This window comes from Balaenoptera ricei, chromosome 3 (genome assembly GCF_028023285.1).
Source record: "Balaenoptera ricei isolate mBalRic1 chromosome 3, mBalRic1.hap2, whole genome shotgun sequence".
In the NCBI taxonomy this organism is placed as follows: domain Eukaryota; kingdom Metazoa; phylum Chordata; class Mammalia; order Artiodactyla; family Balaenopteridae; genus Balaenoptera; species Balaenoptera ricei.
Window position 1 is genome coordinate 174,124,163 of NC_082641.1, and position 26,611 is coordinate 174,150,773.

At 46.8% G+C, this 26,611-nt stretch overlaps 1 protein-coding gene across 2 annotated transcripts; it reads left to right on the forward strand.

The window, feature by feature from the left end:
• The first annotated feature begins 27 nt into the window (after nucleotides 1–27).
• ZNF333 (zinc finger protein 333) lies at nucleotides 28–26,276 on the forward strand. 2 transcript variants are annotated; one of them, XM_059918326.1, is made up of 11 exons: nucleotides 28–320; nucleotides 3,936–4,059; nucleotides 4,478–4,576; nucleotides 7,939–8,021; nucleotides 11,090–11,206; nucleotides 12,422–12,509; nucleotides 19,222–19,310; nucleotides 19,914–20,040; nucleotides 20,457–20,552; nucleotides 22,532–22,608; nucleotides 23,110–26,276. In XM_059918326.1, the coding sequence occupies exons 1-11, from the start codon at nucleotides 138–140 to the stop codon at nucleotides 24,205–24,207; spliced, it is 2,181 nt and encodes a 726-aa protein (XP_059774309.1). In that variant the 5' UTR covers nucleotides 28–137; the 3' UTR covers nucleotides 24,208–26,276. The 2 variants fall into 2 exon arrangements, with proteins under 2 accessions (XP_059774309.1, XP_059774310.1); XM_059918327.1 differs by having other exon boundaries at nucleotides 4,481–4,576.
• The last annotated feature ends 335 nt before the right edge of the window (nucleotides 26,277–26,611 follow it).

The window sequence follows — 26,611 nt, forward strand, 5'->3', positions numbered from 1 at the left end:
GCTCCGTCCTTAGCCCCGACCAGTCGGCATACAACCCGCCCCAACCCCACTCTTTAGGTCCGGTCAGACCCCACCCCAGAGCTTAACCTCGCCCGCAGCCCTGGGGAAGGAAACTAGAATTTTTCCTCCAAGGTTGGATGAAGGAGTCAACCTTTCCGCCACTGCCCGGAGGTCCTCTGGCCCTGAGGGCCGGTGCTCCGACCACTTCCGCTCCCGGCGGGCCTGACACCGGAAGCAGAAGTGCGCAGCGGCGGCGGATGGTGGCGGCTGTACTGGGCGCACGGCGTGCTGCGGTGGGAGTGTCTCCGGCCGGTCTGCAGGTGCGGCCAGGCCCCTCGGGAGGGCGGGGAGGGCTCGGCGGGCGCGGGGAGGGGCCGGAGGGCCTAGGACGACCGCCCGGGCCGAGGTGCTTCCTCCCCGCGGTAACCCCGGAGCCGGGATGGGGCCCGCACAGCTCGGCTCTGCAGCCGGGCTCCCCCTGTCCGGTCTGTCGCCCTCAGGTACCCCTTGTTCGGGCCAACAGGACTGTCATCCGCCTATTGAAGGGGAAGTCACGAAATACAGCCCAGGTCCCGCAGCGAAGAAGTGGTGACATCAGCCGGCCCCAACACTCACCCGTCTTCCCCGATTTGTAGGCCTACCGTATCTCCCATATGCAGGATACCTGTTTATTAATAAATCACGTTTTATTTCATATTACGTTTCAGGTTATCTAGCTCTGCAAATGGAAATTTAGGTCTGAGTCTACATGTGCAAACTGGTTTGAGTGACTTGGCATGTGAATTTAAAAAATGAAATGTACCCTCTATCAAGGGATGAATTAGTTGGTGACTGACAATTTGCACTTGCTTACCTTAGGACCTGTTAACTTAGCTTTCTTTTCCTTTTCCTTTCCTTTCCCCTCCCTCCCTCCCTCCCTTCTAACTTTTACTTTGTATCAGTTTTCTTAACTGTAAGGGGAGCATGTCCTAATAAAAGCTATTTCTCACTTATGTCACAAGTCTTATTAACATAAAAGAAAAGTAAGACTATTCAGTTCTTTTCAAGTTGGTTCCAGCCTGTAAATTGCCAAAGGGCTTCAAAAGATGGGACTCCAGGAAAAAGAACATAAGCTTTGTTAGTACTGGGAATTGAAATTGAGTTGGCAGTAAATGGGATGTCTTTTTTAAATCATAGGATTAAGACTCACTTCTAATGAGAAATGGGGAAAAATGAATTCTGGAGGAAAATTAAGCATCAGATTTCAATTTGATGAGTGTGGTATTTGTTTTTAGAGAGAATTCATGTCCCGCCTTGTCTTTTTAGAAAGAATTAACGTTTCTTAAAGACAGCTGAAATCTAGTGTTGTGATTTTTGTTATATGAACAGGCATTTAAAGTCATTTTTATTTTTGACTTGTGTTGTCTAATGTGTTTGTGTGTGTGTGTGTGTGTGTGTGTGTGTGAGTGTGCATGCGGGCACATGCCTTCTTAGTCTAACTATATTGAATTATTTTTGAGGAGTGTTGATTGTTTGGCACATTTTCATTGGGGGTGCCCTCAATGAACCGGGCCCTGTACAGGGGAAACAATATGACTGAAATAGATTTAGTGCTTGCCCCTGTGGAGGTTTTATTCTAGCTGGGAAGACAGATTTTAAATTAATCATGACAAGGGTGATGTAGAAACACAGAACAGGGGAACTTGAGGAGATCAGCAAAAATATCTTAAATGGGACAAATGTTTGAACTTAAAAGATGAGTTGTATGTAGCTAGACATGGGTCAGGCTGTGGAGGCGGAGTGGGGAGGAGATTTGAAAGAATGGTGGATGCGTAATCCCTCAGGCAGTACAAAGCCTGGTGTATTCCAGGAGCTGAGAAAAGATAGGGAAAGCTAAAACACAGAAGACAAAGTACGGAATGGATGAGCCAGGAGGAGAGGAGGGCAGGGCCCTGAAGGCCATGGTAAACTATGGACCTTGTTCTAAGGCCAATGGGAAGCCACTGAATCAGAGTTTTAAGTAGGGAGTAATATGATTTTGTTTGTGATTTAAACAAAACACCAACTCCTGGGTTGAGCATGGTGTTTAGGATGGACAAGAATGAATGCAAAGTCCACACATATAGCAGCTTGGGTTAATTCAGGACTCAGATGATTGTGGAGTTGGAAAAGTTGGGGCTTGGTGGTGATCGTGGAATTGAAAAAGTTGGAATGTTTGAGATGCGTAAGAGGTAGAACTGAGAGAATTTGGTGATCGATGTATTCTCTCTACTACATTATATAGAGTAGGGCTTGGCAAACTGTGGCCTGTGGGCAAATCTGCCCCAGTGCTGTTTTCTATTAATAAGGTTTTATTGGAACACGTGTTTATGTGTTCCCTGTGGCTGTTTCTGTGCTATAACCACAGTTAAATAGTTGCCATACATGTGGGCCACAAATTTTAAGATATTTACTGTCTGGCCTTTTACAGAAAGTTTGCCAACCCCTAGTACATAAAGTACTTAGTACTTATCAAGTGCTGTTCTGGTGGCAGGATTTGGAGTCCTGAAAAAAGTGGACACAGGTCTATACTTCGAGAGTTTACATCGTGGTTGGAGAGAGAGAGGCAAACTTACCTGTACAAATACATATTAAAAAATCGCAACTTGATAAGGGCAGTGGAGGAAAAGTAGAGGATGTTAGAGGTGTTTTGAGGGAGGATAAGAGGAGAAATGATCCTTTTATTAGGTGACTGGAGCCAGTAGAAACGGTCAGGGCCTGTGGTGTGAAAGGTGGCTCGGGGCCCAATATGTTCCTTATTGAGATAATTTCTGGGTAAGCATGTTTCTCTTGGCCGCCCTGCTGGTGGTCCACAGAAATGGAATTACCTGGGCCAAAGCCCTGCTTGGTGTTCTGCTTCCACTCTCATTTCTTCTTTTACCTCCGTCTCTCTTATTGCAGGAAGGACACCTACTGAAACTTTAAACCCTGGCGCTGGTGTCATGGTGAGGGGAAAGGGGGGGTTAGGATGGTTGCAGGGTGGGGGGGGAATAATTATGTACTCTGGGCCCTGTCTCCTCTCTGCCTGCCTCCCAACTGAGGAAGAAAGAGGAGGGAAGTGTGGAACATCTTTAGCCCCGTCCCCAGGACCTGGCAACCTCTTTCAGTACATGACCTCCAGAGGGAACTGGTTTGGATGGAGGGTTCCCAAAGCGACCCTGGGGTTCTGTGCCTAATTCCAGAGTGTGACTGCAGTGTGGGGCTCATTTAGAGCCGGCAGCAGCAGAGCTCCAGGGCCATCCCTGCCATCGCTCGTGAGACCTACCAAAAACACATGGCTCTATACAGTAAAATTAAAATTAATTAAAATCCAACAAAATTAAACCTCAACTACTCAGTCACCCAAAGCACATTTCTCAAGTGCTCAGTAGCCGCACGTGCCAGTGGCTGCCTTTTAGGAAAGTGCAGACATAGAACATTCCCATCGTCACAGTGAGCTTTACCAGTCAGTGCTGTTCTAGAGAATTCTGAGATTAAAAGACCATCAAGCTTCTCAGATGCAATGGAAGTCTTATTTTAACAGGCATAAAAAATGACTAAATGCTTATCTATGTCTTGGGCGGCGTCCTAGGGACTTGATGAAAATTAAAAGATCAAACCCAAACTTTTGATGTCTTAAATAAAGAGTTTAGGAAAAGCTCTGTAAAGCTGAGAAGAACAGGCTCTGCCATCACTGGTTAGTGGAGTGACGGCCAAAGCTTATACTTTTGGATCTGTCCAAATGTTGAAAGAAAGTCGATATTTTCTGCTGGGTGTACCATATGAGCTCTGTCCCAGCAACTCCTCAATTCTGCCCTTGTAGCACAAAAACTGCCGTAGAGATAAACAAACGGGTCTACCTTCCCCAGGGATAACCCCTCGTCCTGCAGAATGGTGAGGGTGGTCCTTGCTGAGCCGGAATCTGTGTACTGTCTTAGGAATCAGTCACCTTGGAGGATGTGGCAGTGGGGCTCATCCAGGAGTGGGCGTTGCTGGATGACGCTCGGAGGAACCTGTGCAGATACGTGCTGCTGGACAACTGCAGGACCCTGGCCCCCCGGGGTAAGGCTGGTGCTACTCCGGCCCTTCCTGTATGCAAATGCTTTTTAAGCGCCTGCCACGTGACCACAGTGATGTAGTGTGGGTTTCCAGTTCATGGGCTTCTACAGGATAACAGCTCCATGCATTGCTTTTACTTAATTCTCTCCATAGTCACTCGTGTGGGTCTCACTGACCTTGACCTTGGACTTCGGGACTTAGAGAACCTCAGTTCCATGAGGCAGAGAGGGGAGCATTTGTGGCTTGGGCCCTTGTGAAAGAACGTCACTGAGTTCATTAAAAACTGGATGTGATCACTTAGGTACCCCGTGTACTGGCTCGGGGTCAGGAGCTGAGGTCCAGATGGAGGGCGGGCAGGCTGGGGAAGCATGCATTTTCCTCTGCAAACCCTTCCCTCAGCACGTACGTTTTTCTCCACCAGCAGGGACTCCACCCTGCAAAGCCTGTCTGGTCTCCCAGGTGGGGCCAAGAGAAGAGCTGAGGACAGCAGAACGAGGCATTCTCTGTGCCACGGGTGTGGGTGAGTACCAGGGGGCATAGCATATTGTGACCCAACCAGACCGGGGTTGGAGGGTGGGTGCTGCTGGGAAGTGTCAGTCTGAGAGCATTTTTAAGGTTCTTTATTCTGAGGGGAAATAAGGTGGTTTGGGGTGAGTTCCTTTAGCTCTTCTTTTTTCACTTTTTAGCTCTCTTACTTTTTGTTGGTTTCAGAAAAAGATCTGTTCCAATTTCTCTTTTTTTTAAAAAAAATTTAAGATACGTACTGTAAAATTCACCCTTTTAAAGTGTACAATTCAGAGGTTTTTAGTATATTCATAGAGTTGTGCAACCATCACCACTATCTAGTTCCAGAACACTTCTATCACCTCAAAAAGAAACCCTGTACTTATTAGCAGTCCCCCCCATCCCCCTTCCTACAGCCCCCAGCAACCACTAATTCACTTTCTGTCTCTGTGGATTTGCCTGTTCTGGACATCTCATATAAATGGAATCATACGTCTGTATCTGTCTTCTTTCACTCAGCATCATGTTTTTGAGGTTCTTCCATGTAGTAGCATGAAATGCTTCATTCCTTTTTAAGGCTGAGTGATATTCCATTGTGTGGATGCACCACATTCTGTTCATCCATTCATCAGATGATGGCCATTGGCTTGTTTCCACTTTTTGGTGATTGGGAGTAGTGCTACTCTGAACATTCATGTATAAGAATTTATGTGGAGCAAACATCATTCTCAGTGGTGAAAAACTGAAAGCATTTCCTCTAAGATCAGGAACGAGACAAGGATGTCCACTCTCGCCACTGTTATTCAACATAGTTTTGGAAGGCCTAGCCACGGCAATCAGAGAAGAAAAAGAAATAAAAGGAATACAAATTGGAAAAGAAGAAGTAAAACTTCTTGTCACTGTTTGCAGATGACATGATACTATACATAGAGAATCCTAAAGATGCCACCAGAAAACTACTAGAGCTAACCAATGAATTTGGTAAAGTTGTAGGATACAAAATTAATGCACAGAAATCTCTTGCATTCCTATACACGAATGATGAAAAATCTGAAAGAGAAATTAAGGAAACACTCCCATTTACCATTGCAACAAAAAGAATAAAATACCTAGGAATAAACCTACCCAAGGAGACAAAAGACCTGTATGCAGAAAACTATAAGACACTGATGAAATAAATTAAAGATGATACCAACAGATGGAGAGATATACCATGTTCTTGGAATGGAAGAATCAATATTGTGAAAATGACTATACTACCTAAAGCAATCTACAGATTCAATGCAATCCCTATCAAATTACCAATGGCATTTTTTATGGAACTAGAACAAAAAATCTTAAAATTTGTATGGAGACACAAAAGACCCCGAATAGCCAAAGCAGTCATGAGGGAAAAAAACGGAGCTGGACGAATCAGACTCCCTGACTTCAGACTATACTACAAAGCTACAGTAATCAAGACAATATGGTACTGGCACAAAAACAGAAACATAGATCAATGGAACAAGATAGATAGCCCAGAGATAAACCCACGCACCTATGGTCAACTAATCTATGACAAAGGAGGCAAGGGTATACAATGGAGAAAAGACAGTCTCTTCAATAAGTGGTGCTGGGAAAACTGGACAGCTACATGTAAAAGAATGAAATCAGAACACTCCCTAACACCATACACAAAAATAAACTCAAAATGGATTTGAGACCTAAATGTAAGACCGGACACTATAAAACTCTTAGAGGAAAACATAGGAAGAACACTCTTTGACATAAATCACAGGAAGATCTTTTTTGATCCACCTCCTAGAGTAATGGAAGTAAAAACAAAAATAAACAAATGGGACCTAGTAAAACCTCAAAGCTTTTGCACAGCTAAGGAAACCATAAACAAGACGAAAAGACAACCCTCAGAATGGGAGAAAATATTTGCAAACGAATCAACGGACAAAGGATTAATCTCCAAAATATATAAACAGCTCATGCAGGTCAATATTAAAGAAACAAACAACCCAATCCAAAAATGAGCAGAAGACCTAAATAGACATTTCTCCAAAGAAGACATACAGATGGCCAAGAAGCACAAGAAAAGCTGCTCAACATCACTAATTATTAGAGAAATGCAAATCAAGATTACAATGAGGTATCACCTCACACCAGTTAGAATGGGCATCATCAGAAAATCTACAAACAACAAATGCTGGAGAGGGTGTGGAGAAAAGGGAACCCTCTTGCACTGTTGGTGGGAATATAATTTGATACAGCCACTATGGAGAACAGTATGGAGGTTCCTTAAAAAACTAAAAATAGAATTACCACATGATCCAGCAATCCCACTACTGGGCATATACCCAGAGAAAATCATAGTTCAAAAAGACACATGCACCCCAATATTCATTGCAGCACTATTTACAATGGCCAGGTCATGGAAGCAACCTAAATGCCCATCGACAGACGAATGGATAAAGAAGTTGTGGTACATATATACAATGGAATATTACTCAGCCATAAAAAGGAACGAAATTGAGTCATTTGCTGAGACGTGGATGGATCTAGAGACTGTCATACAGAGTGAAGTAAGTCAGAAAGAGAAAAACAAATATCGTATATTAACGCATGTATGTGGAACCTAGAAAAATGGTACAGATGAACGGGTTTGCAGGGCAGAAGTTGAGACACAGATGTAGAGAACAAACATATGGACACCAAGGGTTCTCCCCAGGGCCACCCACGCTGCCGGGAGGTGGGGATGGTGGTGTGCTGAATTGGGCAATTGGGATTGACATGTATACACTGATGTGTATAAAATTGATGACTAATAAGAACCTGCTGTATAAAAAAATAAATAAAATAAAATTCAAAAATTCAAAAAAAAAAGAATTTATGTGGATATGTTTTCATTTCTCTTGGGTATATACTTAGGTGTGGAATTGCTGGGTCATTTTTAAAGCTTTTTGAAGAACTGCCAAACTGCTTTCTAGAATAGTCACATTATTTTACCTTCCCACCAGCGGTGCATGAGGGTTCCAATTTCTCCATGTCATACAATTATTGTCCAATTCCTCTTTAAACCAAACATTTCTTTGTGTGTTCCTTGTCTAATTGCTTCTTACTTGTTTGCCTGATAGCACTGTCTGATAACGTCACTTTCAATGTCCACGGATTCCTTTGCTGGGAAAGAGTCTCTCACTTCCACCTCATTCCCATCACTGCCCAATTCCTACTCTTTAGAGCCTCACTTTCTCACTGATACCTTCTTCCATTTCAGTACTGACCCAAGTTTAGGGTCAATATTAAAAAAAAACCAAACATGTTGTGTGTGTCAATATCATGCCACTACTTCTTTCTGAAAGAAGGTAATTTTTATTTTCCAATTCATTTTAGACTGGGAATCTCAACTTAAACCCAAAGAGTCTACTCCTCTGCAGGATATTTTGGAGGAAAATTCATCCCATGATTTGCAAATGGTAAGACTCACGGGTGATGATTCTTTACTCCCTGTCATAGAAGAAGTTGAGGAATACGTGAGTTGGACACGCACACCAGGGCCAGGCAGATATTTGAGCCAGGGCGTCTCCTCAAGGGCATGAAGTGTCTGGAGGGGGCATCCATGACCCACGAATTTGGGCAAATCCCACCTATCACTTAAGATTCTTTCTTCATAGAAAGTTCCCCTGAGTAAACATTTCCATCAGTGAGAGTCAGACATCGATTGTATGCAGTGTGATTTACTCTTCAACAGCGATCAGAAACACGCTGTCTGTTAGAGATGCCCCATGTAAGTTCAGGATGTGAGAAAGCCTAGTGGTGGAGCCTGCAACATCCTGGAAGAACTCGACCTGTCTGAACAAGGCGCACCGTTGAAAATGCTGAAAACGTGCCCCTGACGAGGAGCGTCCCTGGGTGACCTTTTTGTCATCGTCCACCGCTTGTCAGGAGCAAACTCCCCCTGGAGGGAAGCCCCCTGATGATTTAACGTGGTGAGAAAGGCTCCTGGAGGAATTATAACTTGGATCTGAACAAGAGGACCTGCAGGAGAGAGGACCACTCTGATTGTAAAGAACGTGGGAAAGTTGTCAGGGGTCCCACACCCGTGGGGAGACAAGTTGAGACCCCACACGGGAAGGAAGCCCTTGTCAAAGAGTGGATAGGCATTCAGAACCAGCTTGCACAGCATGGTGCGTGAGAAAATGCAGAGTCCTGCCATCCCGCCTTTGACCCTGAATTCCCGCCTTCCTAAACTACCGAGCCTCCAAGTTTGAGTTCCCATTCTTGGGGTTTTGAAGCTTAGGGTTAGGGCTAAGATTTGGATAGAGGGACATACAGAGCCCAGCTTCACCCCCAGGCTGGGCCTCTTTGTCCCAGAGCCAATGAGATCTCTAGCTTCCCTCAATATGTGCCTCTCCACCTCTATCACGGATGGTGTCAGGCTCAGAGTGTCAGAGACACTGGCGCAGTGCATGGGGTGGTGAGGCCGGGGTAGCAGAGACCCCTTTTCCATTCCTGTGCCCTGAGCACGCGGAGCCTCAACCCTGCACAGCCTCGTGTGGAGTGGTCTGCCAGGCAGCTGTAACTCTCGCCCTGCGTGGCTGGCATCAGACCCCAGGGCGGCCGAGCCCTCTCCTTAGTGCCCAGATCCTCCTTGTCCTTGGTTTACACTCTTGTTTCGGAAGAGAACGTCCTCCAGTAGCTGCTTGGGAAAGGGCGCTGGCTTTCTGAGACCTTAAGATCTGCAGATGTCTTACTGGAGCTGCTGGATCCCAGGGGCCTCATCTGATGTCGTTGTTGCAGCAACCCCATTATAGAGTGTTCTGTGCGCCACTATAGAGCTCTCAATTGATGCCTGCTGAGTGAAGGCGTGAACAGATGGGTGCTGGTAGAGACGGCTCCAGGCCCCTACCGGCACCATGCCTCAATCAGCAGATGGACCGTGTGAGGGAGGGAGTACGGGCCATGAGGGACGGGTGTCCTCTGTGGTTTCTGTGGGCTCTTTCCTCTCAGTATGGGGTTCCAGCACTTTCCACAGAACTTTGCTGCCAGCTCAGTAGTGAGTACTGAGTGTTGGAGAGGAGGGGCTTCTGCTGCATCTGGAAACACAGGCAGTCACAGAATGTTCTGAGTGGGCATAAGTGGTCCACTTCCTTCTATATAGAGGAATCCCACTACAGTTCCCTCTGTGTAGAGGAATCAAGCAGTTCATCCCTGAATATGCCCCTAAGTGGTCCAGCATATGTGAGGCTGGGAGTCAAATCCAGGCCTGTCTCTAGAGACCGCCGTCTTAGCCACCAGGGTCTTCTGCTTGAGGATTGCACATCCTGATACTTGGTCCATGTGGCTGAACCTTTGGTTATCCCTTCTAGGCCATGTGGGTGTCACTGTCACCCCTTGTCGCAATCACTGGGGCCCCTTATGGCAGCTCTGAGGTCACGTGTGAATAAGTGCTGGTCCAGGGACAGACCAAGGCCCTGTAGCCGCAAAGAATGGGCATCTCCAGGCTCAGCCTTCCTACTGTCCCAGGGCCACCCATGCCACCTCTCCTGCACAACACCCAGCTCCTCAAGGCTGTGATTTCACCTCTTTTGTTTTCTGCTGGATCCACAGTGCTTGTACTAGCAGCGCTCAATAAGTATGTGTTGAGCAAATAGGCGGAACTCCTCAAAACCTTCAAGAAGAGTGATCTGTGTCAGAATTATTCTGATTAAAACATTTGTCTCAAAATGGTACCCCCGGGATTTCAATTTACGGAGGTGACTGAGTGATGACATGGAGAGGCCAGTGACAGCGACTTACATTTCTTGAGAGGAGGGGGCTGGCCACGCCACACAGGGCCACACGAGGAAGCACCAGCATCAGTCAGGAGGCTGACAGGAGTGAGGGGAGACTCTAGGCCAGAGCCTTTATTGGTTTTCTATAGGAAAGGCAAGGGAGGGCAGGGTAGACAGCTTAGGATTGGTGAGTTTGAGTAATACTTCTGGGGGATCTTGAGGCACAGGGGCTGTCCCCAGTTGTCTGGTACCTGGCCTTGGTGATTTAGGGCAGGGGAAATGTTGGCTTGGTGTGTGAGAACTAGATAAAGGAGGTGGTTCAGAGTACGAGCTGTGGATCACAGGGGAGATGTAAACAACTGTGGCCATTCGTTTGGCCCTATGATTGATGGATGCCAGATAGACAAATATGGAATCTAAGAAAACATAGAATGAAGTTCATATTCAGTGCCAGGAGCTCCCAGCCTTTCTATAGAAACCTTTCTAGTAAAATATCTTGGAGCGCCTCCAAGGGCTTGTGGCCTAACCTCCAGACAGGGCCTCTCCAGAACCAGAAAGGGGTCAGGTCTGTCTCCAAGTCTCTGGCGTGATCAGTCCTCGTTGGTGGCAGGGGCCCACAGTGCAATAGGGGAAGTCACCAGGTCTGAAACTACCAGGCCCATGTTCCCCAAATTCTGATGGCACTAGCCCCAAACTTAGGGGTCTCTGAGGGTGAGAACGGCCTCCATACCGCCTCTGTCCTGCTCAGCACCCTCCGCGCCTTTTCCCAGGGGCTGGGGCTGGACCTGAGGATGCAGATCAAGCCCATGATGGGAGAGAGGGGGACACCTCCGACTCCAGGGGACCGGTCAGCTCTCCAGGAATCACCCTGGTCTTCTGAATACACAGTAAGCCTGGGAGGTGGTTTGCTGGGAGGGCCCCAGCCCCAGCCAGGAAAGCCTGGGGTTCAGGAGTTTTGTTAGGTGGGGAGGCAGGAGGGAGGGATGAATCTAGGGCCAACTGCCAACTGTTGGGGGAATTGGGAACATGCTGGAGGCCCAGGCTTACCTCCTGGTAGGAACTACTGGACACGCCGTGGCGTTTCTGCGTTCAGTGTAAACATCCCTAGTGTGATGTCAGGCCCAGAGCAGTCCTAGGGGAGGGGCTAGCAACTAGTGTCCAGGCCCTGCCTCTCTGGGTCCAGCCTTTCTTCGTCCAGTCCTTCCACCCTCATTCCCACCGTGTCCATGGCCAGGAAACCTACAGGAATGAGTGGGTCCAAGGGCTGTGTGAAGAGTGTCCCGGCCGGTAACCAAGCTCTTGGCTCAGGGCCTTGTGTTTTGGTACTGAGGTGGAGAGAGTTACAGAGAAGGACACTTTCAGGTGTGCTGTGAGCCCCGCGCTGAGGAGAAGGGGCCTCCTCTCACCTGTCCCTGCCCATCACCTGCCCTGAGGGACCTGCCACATTTACTTCCCGTCCACCACCAAGTCCTACGAACTTGTCCTCCAAAATATAAACCTACCTCCGACTGCTCCTTCTGTCCCTGGTGCCACCACCCTGCCCAGAGCCACCGTTAGTTCTCCTGGACCCCCGGGAACTGCTCCTGACAGGCGCCTGCTGCCACTGGGCATCACCCTGGACACGGAGGCCGGAGGCATCCCTTAGAAATGCAAGTCAGTTCAAATACCCTTCCCAAGCGAGTGGCTGGCGGTATAGGAGAGTTCAGGTCCTTTCTCCCACAGCAGGGCTTCCCCTCCGGGAGAGTTTGCTAACGTCCCCTCATTTGCAGGGGCCCACCTCTGCATCCTCCCTCTACCCCTCAATCTGCCGGCCAGCCACTGCCCCTCTTTGCTCCAGCATCTCCCCCACTACTGGAGGCTGCTCAGAGAAGGCCTCCCCTACCCAGGCCCCCTCTCTCCATCCCATCTTGGAGTTGAAATTCCACGACAGTGGTTAGCTTTATACTGAAGAACTGTAAACCTGGACAAGAGAACAGGGCCTGTCCCTGTATGTTCAGTGTGTTCCCCAAAGCAGGGCCAGTCATGCCAATTCCGTCTGGGTGAGCAGGTGTGAGTGGACCCCACCGACTGTGTGACTAATATGTTCCTGTCACTCTGTCCAGGGGCTGAAGGTGGCTGTGCAGATTCAGAGGGTGGCCACGCCGGAGCCTGCGCCGCGCCTCCTCAACCTGTTGGGGGCTGGGGGTTCTGGTGAGTGAGAGCTGGGTGGAATTGACGGCCAGAGGGCCCCGCTCTGCTGCGTTGTGTCTGGGAACTTGCATCCGCCTTCTTTTCCTCTGACTGCAGTCGTTGCCATAGGGAGAGAATATATGAAGCTATCTCTTATTATTTACATATGCAAGGGGAAAGGCACTTTCTAGGGATTGTGGGCTGGGATTCTTTTTTTGTTTTTTTTGGTCTCAGATCTTTCTATTATGGAAGAGCAGTCCCCACTCAACTATGGCAAAGGCCAGACCTCTTTTGGGGCACGGTTAAAATCTCCACTGCGCAAGCCTGTTGATGCTGAAGGTTACAGTTGAATTTACTATAAGTGAAACATGTTTGAACTAAGCTTTTAAAAAATGAGGTTAAAAGCCACATCTCCTGAGAAGTGGGGGAAAAAATTAATTCTGGAGGACAAATAACATCGTAGCTTGAACTGAAAGGCATTTGTTTCCTTCCATCTTGCCTTATTGTAAGAATAATAAATTTTGTTTATTAATCATATCATCCAGTCTTGCATTTGGAATCTGTATTATGGCACTGACAGGAAGTAATTCTTAGATTTGGGTTATATGTTGTTCTATATATTTTTGGTATGCCTTCTGGGCCAGGCTCTGCCATAATGTACTCGTTTTTTAAAAAAAAATTTTATTATAGTTAATTTACAATGTTGTGTTACTTTCTGCTGTACAGAAAAGTGAATCAGTTACATATATCCATATATCTACTCTTTTTTAGATTCTTTTCCCTTATAGGTCATTACAGAGTATTGAATAGAGTTCCCTGTGCTATACAGTAGGTCCTTATTAGTTATCTATTTTATATATAGTAGTGTGTATATGTCAATCCCAGTCTCCCAATTTATCCCTCCCCCCCCCCCTTTCCCTCCTGGTAACCATAAGATTGTTTTCTACATCTGTGACTCTATTTCGTTTTGTCAATAACTTCATTTGTACCATTTTTTTTAGATTCCACATATAAGTGATATCATATGATATTTGTCCTTCTCTGTCTGACTTACTTCACTTAGTATGACAATCTCTAGGTCTGTTCATGTTGCTGCAAATGGCATTATTTCGTTCCTTTTTTATGGCCGAGTAATATTCCATTGTATATATATACCACATCTTCTTTATCCATTCCTCTGTCAATGGATATTTAGGTTGGTTCCATGTCCTGGCTATTGTAAATAGTGCTGCAGTGAACATTGGGGTGCATGTATCTTTTCGAATTATAGTTTTCTCCGGGTATATGCCCAGGAGCAGGATTGCAGGATCATATGGTAACTCTATTTTAGTTTTTTAAGGAACCTCCATACTGTTCTCCATAGTGGCTGTACCAATTTACATTCCCACCAGCAGTGTAGGAGGGTTCCCTTTTCTCCACACCCTCTCCAGCGTTAATCGTTTGTAGACTTTTTCATGATGGCCATTCTGACCTGTGTGAAGTGATACCTCATTGTAGTTTTGATTTACATTTCTCTAATAATTAGTGATGTTGAGCATCTTTTCATGTGCTTTTTGGCCATCCGTGCCATAAAGTACTCTTGAAGTACTTGGTGTGCTCTGTGCTTCTGAAGTACTCCGGAAGGTACTCTTGAAGTACTCACCACTGTCATCCTGTGGTGAGATGGGCACTGGGAAACAATTGCAGACCAAACCCTGAGGCCCTCCCCCATGGAGTTCACAGTCAGGCTCGGTGGTCAGATTTTTAAATGGAGACCGGAATGCAATGGAAGCATATAACAAGAGGGCTTTATCTTGGGGGGCAGAGAGGAGCTCTGGGAAGTTTAAGTTTAGACCAAGTGTCTCAACTGCAGCACTCCTGACACAGGGGCGGGATCTGTGTGGTGGGGGCCGGCCTGCGTGCTGTAGGATGTTTAGCAGCATCCTTGGCCTCCACTCACTAGCTGACAGTACCACCTCCCCCTGTATTCGTTTGCTAGGGCTCCCATAACAAAGTACCACAGGCTAGGTGGCTTAAACAACAGAACTTCGCTTTTTCTCACAGTTTTGGAGGACAGAGGTCCAAGATCAAGATGCGGGCAGGGATGATTTCTCCTGAGGGCCGTGATCTGTTCCAGGCATCTTCTCTTTGGCTTGTTGATGTCCGTCTTCTTCCTGCATTTTCCCTCTGTATGTGTCCATGTCCAAATTTCCACCAATTACATTGGATTAGGACCCATCCTACTGACCCTTTAATTTAATGACCTCTGAAAAGACCCTATTTCCAAATACAAGTTATATTCTGAGATTCTAGGGGTTAGGACTTCAACATATGAATTTTTGGAGGGACACAATTCAGCCCATAACACCCTAGTCATGACGACCAAAGACGTCTTCAGGTGCTATGGGTTGTCCCCCTCTAATGCATATGTTGACGCCGTAACCTCCCATGTGGCTGTATTGGAGACGGGGCCTTTAAGGAGGTTGTTAGGGTTAAATGAGGTCTTAAAGGTGGAGCCCTGATCCCATAGAACTGGTGTCCTTATAAGAACAGGAAGAGGAAAAGCAGAGTTCTCCACCATGTGAGGACACAGTGAGAAGGCAGATGTCTGCCAGCCAGGAACAGCATTCTCACCAGAGCTGGACCATGCTGACACCCTGATCTCAGACTTCCAGCCTCCAGAACTGTGAGAAAATAAATTTCTGTTGTTTAAGCCGCCCAGTCTGTGGTATTTTGTTACAGCTGCCCGAGCTAAGATACTAGACACTGCCACCTGACCCCTGGGGACAAGTGCTGGCTTAAGACCATAATAATTACTGTATCGTTTAGATGTTGGGCTGTTTGGAGGTTTGGGGAGAGGAGTTCAGGCCTAGGAATGGCATCTCTAAAATCCACTGGGGATTGGGGAAGAAGAGCCTGGTCTTTCAGCACCTGGGAGGAGGATGGGCCTCGGGAGGATACGAGTGGTGGGTGGAGGCAGTTAGGAAAAGGATGGTGGTGGCCTAGACTTGGGGGTTAGTGTGGGGTAGGTGTGTCAGGGGTCCCTAAGACCACTCCCAAGTTTGACGATTTGCTAGGAGGACTCAGGACTTAGCTTACAGTTGTACTCATGGCTATGATTTATTCCAGTGAAGGGATGCAAAGCAAAACCAGCAAAGGGAAAAGGCTCATGGGGTGAAGTCTGGAGGAATTCAGGCACAAGCTTCTGGAGTCCTCTCCCAAGGGGGTCGCAAGGGACACGCTTAATTCCTCCAGCAACAAGCTGTGACAACACGTGTGCAGTGTTATCTACAGGGAAGTTCATTAGAGACTCAGAGCCCAGGGTTTTCCCTGGGGGCTGGTCATGTAGGCACCCTCTGCCCAGCACATACCTAAATTCCAGGCTTCCAGAAGGAAAACAGGCATTCAGCATAAACCACACTGTTTGTACAAACAGTTTAAGCAGAGAGTGAGCCCCTCTTATCAGTTAGGGTGGTGGGAACCCTCTCGAAATCCAAGTTCCCAGAGGCCAGCTAAGGGTCAACCTTGCTGGCAGGCCTTGCTGAGGAGAGCAGTCAGGCCTGCTGTGTTAACTCTTGTCTGCACAGCAGGGAAGCTAGGAACCATGTAAGATGTACACAGGAGGTCGAGTTGAGATAGTTTGGTGAGTCATGTGTGCATGCGTTTACCAGACATTCCAGGGCATTTTTATGTGCCAAGCACGGTTGGGGGGTGAGGGTGTAGCAAAAGGAAAAGGACCCCAGGCTTGTTCTTCCGAAGCTGCCAGTCAGTTGGGGGAGACGGAAGATAATCACCTAAGGAAGCAAAAAAAAAAAAAAAAAAAAAAAAAAAAGTAGCTGGTTATAGATAGATAAGGGCTGTGGAGAAAGGAGAGGGTCTTTTTAGAGAAAAGAAGGGTATTGGGGAGGAGAGACTCTCCGAAGGAGTGACATTTAAGTGGGTCCAAATGAGAAGGTATGATATAGGCGTTCCCCATAGCGGGGACAGGATGGGAGGAAGGGGAATGGGGTGGGTGGAGGTGGGGAGGTAGGTGTACAAATGTCATCACTGATTTTTTTTTTTTTGACTGATTGTTGGGGTCAGAGGGGGTGGGATTGCTCATCTGAGATCAGGGACATTGGAAGAAGGACAGGCTTTGAGAAGAAGGTGATGAGTGAATTTTTTTTTTTTTTGGGTGGAGTGGATGAAACAACAGAAATTTCCGTCTCACAGTTCTGAGGGCAGAAGTCTGAAATCAAGGTGTTGGCAAGGCCATGCTTCCTGTGAAACCTGTAGGGAAATAATCTTTCTTGCCTCTTCCTAGCTTCTGGCGGTTGCTGTAAGCCTCGGTATTCCTTGGCTTGTGGATGCATCACTCCCATCTCTGCCTGCGTTGCCACATGGCTTTCTCCCCTGATTCGGTATCTCTTCTCCTCTTATAAGGACACCATTTGTATTGGATTAAGGGCCCTCTACTCCACCATAACTTTATCTTAACATCTGCAAAAACCCTATTTCCAAGTAAGGTCATATTCTGAGGTACTGGGGGTTAGGACTTGTTATTTTTTGGGGGGACACAGTTCAACTCATAACAGTCTGCTCTCTGGACCCCCCAAATTCATATCCTTCTTACATGCAAAATACAGTCACATGATCCTGACATCCCCAAAGTTTTTACCCATTCCAGCATCAACTCTGTCTAAAATCTCATCTAGATATTGGCTCAAAATGTCCCAAATTTTATCATCTAAATAATCTAAATCAGGTATGGTGAGACTGGGGGTGTGATCCATCCTGGGGGCATAATTTCTCTCCATCTGTAAATTGGTAAAACCAGAGAACAGGTTCTCTGCTTCCAAAATACAATGGTGGGGCAGGCATTGGATAGACATTCCCGTTTCCAAAGGGAGAGGAAACAAGGGTCCCGGGTCCCACGTAAGTTTGAAACCCAGCAGGGCAAGTTCAAAGCCTGAGAATGATCCTCTGTGGCTTGAATCTCTGTCCTCCGCCTGCTGGGGCAGCAGCCCCCCCTCTAGCTTATTTTGGATGTTTCATTCATATTCCCCCAGGTAGGTGAGTGGAGATATCGGAGCCAATGGTTGGGTATATGGGTCTGGAGTGCAGATGTGAGAGTCAGCCTGGAGATTTGGGCCTTGTCAGGTAGTTGGAAATTGATGCCCAGAGCCGGGGACGGTGCCTTCCAAGGCGGAGACTACAAGGTGAGAGGAGGAAGGTGTGCGCCATGGGGACGCCAGCAAGTGATGGAGGAGGAGCCTATACAGGAAACCGGGAGGGAGGCTGGGGGGGTGGGCACTGAAGCCCAGGGGGGTGGGTTTTAAGATGGAGGGATTGGATGGCTGAACATTTCAACTAGATCCCCACTCTGGATGGAGGTCACGGGTGATCCTAGTGAGGTGCTGGTCCTTGGAATGGTGATGTTGGGAAGTGAGTAGGAGGTGACAAAATGGATACAGAGATTGCCCACGATGGGGAACAGAGAGATAGAACAGTAGCTAGAGGGAAGGGTGGAGTATTACAGCTTGAATTGTGACCCCCCCCCCCATAAAAAGCTATACTGAAGTCCTAACCCTCAGTACCTGTGAATGTGACCTTATTTGGAAATAGGGTCTTTGTAGATGCCATCAAGTTAAGATGAGGTCATGATGGTGGGCCCTAATCTAATATGAATGGTGCCCTCGTAAGAAGGGGAAAATGCCATGTGAAGACAGGGACACACGGGGGAGGACAGCCATATGATGACAGAGGCAGAGATTGGAGAGACACGCAGTTACAAGCCCAGGATTGACCTTCACCACCAGAAGCCAAGAAGAGGCAAGGAAGGACTCTACCCAGAGTCTCAGAGAGAGTGTGACCCTGCCCACACCTTGATTTTGGGCTTCTGGCCTCCAGAACTCTGAGAGAATACATTTCTGTTGCTTTAAGCCACCCAGTTGTGGTATTTTGTTACAGCAGCCCCGGGAAACTAATAACATGGAGTCAGGGATCGGACGTGATTCAGGTTTAATTACCAAGGGGAAAGGTCCCATCGAGAGGGGAGGTGAGGGTGCAGGGAGACAAGGGTTGGCTGGGGAATCACTTGCTCCTCTGTAACAGGCCAGAGTGAGGAGGCCTGGTGCGGATGAGGGATGTTATCGATTTGAAGGCAGGAAAGGAAGGACGCTTCCTCCTCAGGCACACTCACAGGGAGGTGGCGGTTTCTCTGTCCCCTGCTTATGGTAAGTCCTGGGGTGCTACCGGCCCTGCAGAGTCGGGGCAGAGGAAGGGGCCCAGCAGCTAGGGCGGAACAGCTGACCCAGGGCTGAATCAAGGGGGAGAAAGGGGTGCCCCAGAAACTTCAGAGTCTGTTGGTGAATTGAGACTGTGGCTCCAGAGATTTGGAACAGAGGAAACGTGTGTGTGCGTGCGTGCGTGCATGTGTGTCTGTGTGTATGTATATTTCTGTGTGTGTGTATGCTTGTCAGTGTGGGTATGCGCATACTGTGCGTGGTGTGTCTGTGTGTATATAAACATTTGTGTGAGTGTATGCATGCGTGTGCACTGGTGTGTGTGAGTGTACATGTGTGCCCAAGCAGCTGGGAGTGTGTGCAAGCATATGTGCATGCATCTCTCTGTGTGCATTACATGTGTGTGTCCCTGGGAGTGTGTGCACATGTGTGTGCACATGCGGTCATTCACAGGGTGGGCAGCCCTTGGCCCTGCAAGTGGGGTCACTGGGCCAGGTCCAGACCCTCACGGCTCCCCTCTTCTCCTGCAGCAGTGCCTGCTCAGGACCCCGCCTGGCTCCGGGAGGAGAGCACAGAGGAAGAAGCCGTGGCTCCTGGGACACTGAACATTTGTCTGCAGGTAAGTAACAAATACTTGTTCTTCTTCTTGCTTTGCCTCCTTGTCCCCTTACCCTGTCTGGGAGTTTCTTGACCCCAGAGGACTGGTCTCCAGGCTTCCAGGCACTGGGCCTCTAGCAGTGGGTGGGCAGTGACCCCACTCCCTCATTCAGGCCTTGCCCCGGTTATCAAGGGCCATGTTCAGCTGAATGTCAGGAGGGAAAGCAGGGCGAGGACGTGAGCTGTCCTTGTCTTATAGTCATCATGGTCTCCCAAGAGCAAACAGCTGTCATTTACCAAACATTTTTCTCTTGCCTGTAACGCGATCAGGTCTGCTGGACCCTGGGGCTAGAGGGGAAGGGCTTCCCAGCTAGTTGTTAATAACTAACTCCTGTCATGAAGTTGAGGTCCTTTGCTGCCCCCCCTTGGGATGCTGTCATTTAGGGAGGGAAGAGTAGATGGAGAAGAGGTCTAGTTCTGAGGCCTGAGCTGAGAGACCTCAGAACTGTGTCTGAACATCCTCTACATGGAGGTGTCCCTTCCCCAGGCCTGCAAGCCCCCCACTGTCCTCTTGAGTATTGGTTGGGGTGGCCCCTGGCTGAGCAGGGACGGGTGTGCATTTTAGGAACCAGTCACCTTTGCGGATGTGGCCGTGCTGTTCACACCGGAAGAATGGCTGTTTCTAGACTCTGCTCAGAGAAGCCTGTACAGAGACGTGATGCTGGAGAACTATAGGAACCTGGCCTCTGTGGGTAAGGCCAGCCTCGCCGCTTCATCCACACGCTTGCGCAGCTACTGTGGTTTCCCAGAACTGTGCTGGTTTCGGAAATCGAGAGGTGAAGAGACAGGCAGGTCCTGCCTTCATGGTGCTTATAGTCTAGTGGTTTCCTCTTGGAAATGAAGATCTGTCCATTGTTTCTCGTCTTCTCAAGTGTGTCCCTGAGCCAGGCGCCGGGTTTTGGGGACTGGAGAGTCCCACTGTCCTTCGGGACCCAGTGAGAGAGCTTGTACTTTGGTTCCTTAGTGAAAGAGCTCGGCCGTGCCATCAGAATATAGGTGCGCCCATTTTGCTATTCCCATCTCCAGTGACCCTAAAGACTTCGGAATATCGGCTCCCGTTGCATGGCAGGCACAGTTGCTCATACCCTGCATCTTTTCCCACGAGCAGGAGATCCACTCTGCAAAGCCAGTACGTTTTCCCATTTGGAGCAAAGAGAAGAGCTGTGTGTCACTGAGAGAGGGATCTTCCCAGGAACCCACTTAGGTGAGCACCAGGCAGATTAGGGGTGCTTAGTGCCCTTGATGGGGAAGGATGTTGGGTTGAGCTCCCTCAGTAAATTCCACTTTCTTTCCTCTTTCCCTTCCCTTTTTATCTCTAATGCTTTACTCTGGCTTCATAGAAAGATTTATCCTACCTCCTTTTCACATTTAGCACTTCCATGTGTATATTTCATCCAGTTCCTCCCCACTGTATGTTCTTACTAATACTTTCTCTCAACATCAGTCCCAATCTTCATAGAATCCCTTCTTAGTAAATTATCTACTGTTTCCATTCCTTTTTTTTCCCCTTAAATTCCATATATATGTGTTAGCATACGGTATTTGTTTTTCTCTTTTTTTTTTTTTAATTAATTAATTTATTTTTGGCTGTGTTGGGTCTTCACTTCTGTGTGAGGGCTTTCTCTAGTTGTGGCAAGTGGGGGCCACTCTTCATCGCGGTGCGCAGGCCTCTCACTATCGCGGCCTCTCTTGTTGCGGAGCACAGGCTCCAGACGCGCAGGCTCAGTAATTGTGGCTCACGGGCCCAGTCGCTCCGCGGCATGTGGGATCTTCCCAGACCAGGGCTCGAACCCGTGTGCCCTGCATTGGCAGGCAGATTCTCAACCACTGCGCCACCAGGGAAGCCCTGTTTTTCTCTTTCTGACTTACTTCACTCTGTATGACAGACTCTAGGTCCATCCACCTCACTACAAATATATCAGTTTCGTTTCTTTTTATGGCTGAGTAATATTCCATTGTATATATGTGCCACATCTTCTTTATCCATTCATCCGATGATGGACACTTAGGTTGCTTCCATGTCCTGGCTATTGTAAATAGAGCTGCAATGAACATTTTGGTACATGACTCTTTTTTTTTTTCTAAATGGAATCACGATATGTGGTCTTTTGTGACTGGCTTTTCTTTCTTTTTTTTTTTAATTTTTATTTATTTATTTATTTATTTATGGCTGTGTGGGGTCTTCGTTTCTGTGCGAGGGCTTTCTCTAGTTGCGGCAAATGGGGGCCACTCTTCATTGCAGTGCGCGGGCCTCTATCGCGGCCTCTCTTGTTGCGGAGCACAGGCTCCAGACGCACAGGCTCAGTAATTGTGGCTCACGGGCCTAGTCGCTCCGTGGCATGTGGGATCTTCCCAGACCAGGGCTCGAACCCGTGTCCCCTGCATTGGCAGGCAGACTCTCAACCACTGCGCCACCAGGGAAGCCCGGTACATGACTCTTTTTGAATTATGGTTTTCTCAGGGTATATGGCCAGTAGTGGGATTGCTGGGTCGTATGGTAATTCTATTTTTAGTTTTTTAAGGAACCTCCATACTGTTCTCCATAGTGGCTGTATCAATTTACATTCTCACCAACAGTGCAAGAGTGTTCCCTTTCCTCCACACCCTCTCCAGCATTTATTGTTTCTAGATTTTTTGATGATGGCCATTCTGATCAGTGTAAGATGATATCTCATCTAGTTTTGATTTGCATTTCTCTAATGATTAATGATGTTGAGCATTCTTTCATGTGTTTGTTGGCAATCTGTATATCTTCTTTGGAGAAATGTCTATTTAGGTCTTCTGCCCATTTTTGGATTGGGTTGTTTGTTTTTTTGTTATTGAGCTGCATGAGCTGCTTGTAAATTTTGGAGATTAATCCTTTGTCAGTTGCTTCATTTGCAAATATTTTCTCCCATTCTGAGGGTTGTCTTTTGGTCTTGTTTATGGTTTCCTTTGCTGTGCAAAAGCTTTTAAGTTTCATTAGGTCCATTCCTTGTTCCTATGATTACGTGACTCCTCACATAGCCAAACACCTTAAAATTTTCCTTTACTCTCTGATACGTTCCTCTTATTCATAGTTTCTTCCCATATTTAGGATCAGTATTAAAAAAAAATCTGCACATGCCTAGCTTTTTTTGTCATCTTGATCCCACAGTTTCCTTCTCTGTGTGCTTAATACTTCCTCCCCTTCATTCATTCCAGAACCTCAACTTCAACCCCAAGACTCAATTCCTAACCAAGATATTTTTGCAGAGATTCCATCCATTGGCACGAAAAGGGTAAGGCATAAAGGGATTATTCTTGTTCCTCTACAGTAGGAAATGTCTGGGGTTGCTGTAGGTTAGAAACACAAGAAACCCAGAGAGAGATTCAAGGCAAGTGGTACTCACCTAGGAGAAAGCAGTTTCTTGGGAGAGAGTCTGTGAATGTCATGAATTGGGGAAAAACTCTAAATGTAGATCAAGAAGTGGCTTTACAGAGTTCCCAAAGCTAACCATTTTCGTAAATCTGACACAGATGTAGAGCATTTAAAACTTAATTTAGCCTTACACAATTCAGAAAAAGTCTACATCTAAGAAGCCCCATGAAAGTAATGAAAATGATACTCTTTGTGGCAGAGTATCTGCTTGAAGGAACTCAGGGTAGAAATGGTATAGATACACTAAAATGGTAAAAGCTTCAGCTATAGGAATGTCTCTTTCCTATACTCAGTTCACTTCGGGGAGAATATCTGTGAATGCAATAAAGCCTCTGGTCTTTCCATTTTCCTCAATTGACAGGAGCAACCTCAGACTGGAGAAGAACTCTATAAATGCAGTGTACTAGGGAAGCCTTTTAAAAGCATCAAACCACTTTTTCAGTACCAGAGAATTCCTGCAGGAGGGAACCCATGTGAATGCCGAGAGAGTGGAAAATCCTTCTTCCAGACCGCTCACCTAATCATGCCTGAGAAAATCCACAGCGGGGATAAAACCTATGCGTGTAACAAATGTGAAAAATCGTTCAGATACAGCTCCGATCTCATCAGGCACGAGAAGACTCACACTGCGGAGAAGTGCTTCGAGTGTCAGGAGTGCAGGCAGGCCTTCAAGTATTCCTCGAATCTGCGGCGGCACATGAGAACTCACACTGGAGAGAAACCCTTCGAGTGCAGTCAGTGTGGGAAAACCTTCACGAGGAACTTTAACCTGATCTTGCATCAGAGAAACCACACAGGCGAGAAGCCCTACGAATGTAAGGACTGTGGGAAAGCTTTCAACCAGCCGTCCTCTCTGAGGAGCCACGTGAGAACTCACACTGGAGAGAAGCCTTTTGAATGTGGCCAGTGCGGGAAAGCCTTCAGGGAACACTCATCACTGAAGACACACCTGCGGACCCACACCAGAGAGAAACCGTACGAATGTAACCAGTGTGGGAAGCCCTTCCGGACGAGCACTCACCTGAATGTACATAAGAGGATCCACACAGGGGAGAAGCTTTATGAGTGCGCCACCTGCGGACAGGTCTTGAGTCGTCTCTCAACCCTTAAGAGTCACATGCGGACCCACACGGGAGAGAAGCCCTACGCGTGTCAGGAGTGTGGGCGAGCCTTCAGTGAGCCCTCATCCCTCAGGAAACACTCGAGGACCCACACCGGCAAGAAGCCCTATGCGTGTCAGGAGTGTGGGCGAGCCTTTGGCCAGTCTTCACACCTTATCGTACATGTGAGAACCCACACTGCAGGGAGACCGTACGAATGTAATCAGTGTGAGAAAGCCTTCAGGCACAGCTCTTCACTTACCGTGCATAAAAGGACTCACGCCGGGAGAGAAAACGTCAGGACTGGTGGCCTGCCTTTATCAGTGTCTCTTGCGTATGGTGGGCCCCATGCTGATTAACTTCCAATTTGTAAAAACATAAACATCCAAGGCTGTGATCATCTCTCATAGTACTCGTTAAGTGACATCCCATGTTTCAATGTATAATATTTTCATTTTGGTTTAATTCTTCATATTGTCTTAGCTTCTTTTACCACTTATTCTTTGACACACGAGTTAAATGAAATTAGGTTTTCAAATAAAAGTACATGGGTATATTTTTATAGAGGTATAATTGTAGTGAAATGCATAAATCTTAAGTGTACAGTTGGATGAGTTTGACAGATGTATACTTGTATGTAATCAATACTCCAGGCAGGATATAGACTGTTTCTGTCGTTCTGAAAATTTCCTGCAGATATATGGGTGTTTCTTTTTAGTTGCCTTTTTGTTGTTGGTTTCTAATGTAATTACACTCTTAGCAGGGTGTGTGGTCTTTATGTTGTTGAATGTTAAGTATTTGTGGAGATTTGCTTTTAGGTCTAGTGTGGCATGTCCTGTTAATTGCCTACCAAAATTGCCCCTTCTTGCTTACAAAAGCACTTAGGTTTTTTTTGTTCAGATTGGGACTGTGCACTATATATATATATTTTTGTGGCTTAAAACAACAGAATTTTATTCTCTCACAGTTCCGGAGGGCAGAAGTTGAAATCAAGGTGTCTGCAGGGCCACACTCCCTCTAAATGCTCTAGGGGAGGATCCTTCCTTGCCTCTTCCAACTTTTGATGGCTCCAGGTGTTCCTTGGCTTGTGGCAGCATCACTCCCATCTCTGCCTCCGTTTTCAAATGGCCTTCTCCTCTGTGTTTCTGTGTCTTCTCCTCTTCTGTCTCTTATAAGGACACTTGTCATTGGATTTAGGGTCCACCCAGATATCCAGCATGGTCTCATCTTGAGATCTTTAATTACATCTGCAAAGACCCTTTTCCAAATCAGATCACATCCATAGTTTCCAGGTGGACATATCTTTTGTGGGGGCATCATTCAAACCACAGCACCATCAGGGAATGTGCACTATTAAAACACCTCCATCTTCCTGTCCTTCTTGCTGCCAGGCAAGGCCACATCCTCCAGTCCTGGCCAGTATGAGACATCGCTGGGTGTGAGTCCTGGGAAAGATGTTGCAAAGGAGTGGTTTCATTTAGCCAGATCCCTCTCCTTCTTGCCTTCTGTACAAGCAGACACCGTGTCCAGGGCTACAGGAGCCATCCTGTGACCATGAGGGCAAAAGCCACAGGCTAAATAGAGTGTGACCAGAAGTCACAACCATCCTGGTTCCCCAGTTGGTGTCCTTGTATGGCTGTACCAGCCCTGGATTGTTTATTTCTGGTCATTCTGTTACACGAATAAGATGTACTTCTTACTGGTACGTGACATTGTCTTTTTTGGGGAGAGTCTGGGGGAAGGCAGGGATGGGTTTATTATGGCTGAATGCAGTCTCTAACTGATGCACTTAGTATATGGTCAATTTTTATAAATGCTTGGTGGGTAGTTGAAATCAATGTATTTTTCATATATCCACTAGATGGAGCATATTATGTGTGTTTAAAAGTCTTTTACACATTTTAAAATATTGGTCTCTGTCTTAGCTCAGGCTACTATAACAAAAATACTGTTGACTGAGTAACTTATAAACAACAGAAATTTATTTCTCACAGTTCTGGAGGCTGGAAGTCGAAGATCAAGGCTGGTAGATTTGACGTCTGGTGAGGGCCCACTTCCTGGTTCATAGATGGCCATATTCTCGCTGTGTCCTCATGTGACAGAAGGGGAGCAAGAGAGCTCTCTGGGGTCTGTTTTATAAGGGCACTGATCCCATTCATGAAGGCTCCATCCACATGACCTAGTTACCTCCCAAGGGCCCCACCTCTTAATACCATCCTCTTGGGGCTGAGGCTTAAGCATGTGAATTTTGGGGAGCACAAACATTCAGTCCTTAGCAGTTTCTGATCTATCATGTACTGAGAAAGCTACATTAAACTCTCCCACCATAAGTATGGATTACTGAATAAGTCTTGTAATTCTGTCAATTTTAAGTTTCATATATTTTGAAGAAATGGAATTAAATGAAAAGATTTTTGACATTTTATAAGTTTCCAGATAATTGTTCCTTTTATTCTTATAGTGACCATCTTTCTCCCTAGCAATGAATATTCAACCATTCATCATCATACTAGCAAATAATTATTTAGTGCTTACTATTACTAGATAGTAGCTACTACCCTAAACTTTGCATCTTTTAGGTTATTTAGTCCTCACAGTGAGACTTTCAGGAAGGTACTGGTTATTATCCCCAATTCACAGATGAGGAAACTGAGGCCTGGAAAGTTGAGGTGAGTTTACAGAGGTATGCAAGGTGGTAAGTGACGGAGTCTGGCTCTCTCTACAGAGCTTCACCCCAGGGAGCCATTCTCCATTTTAACCTGT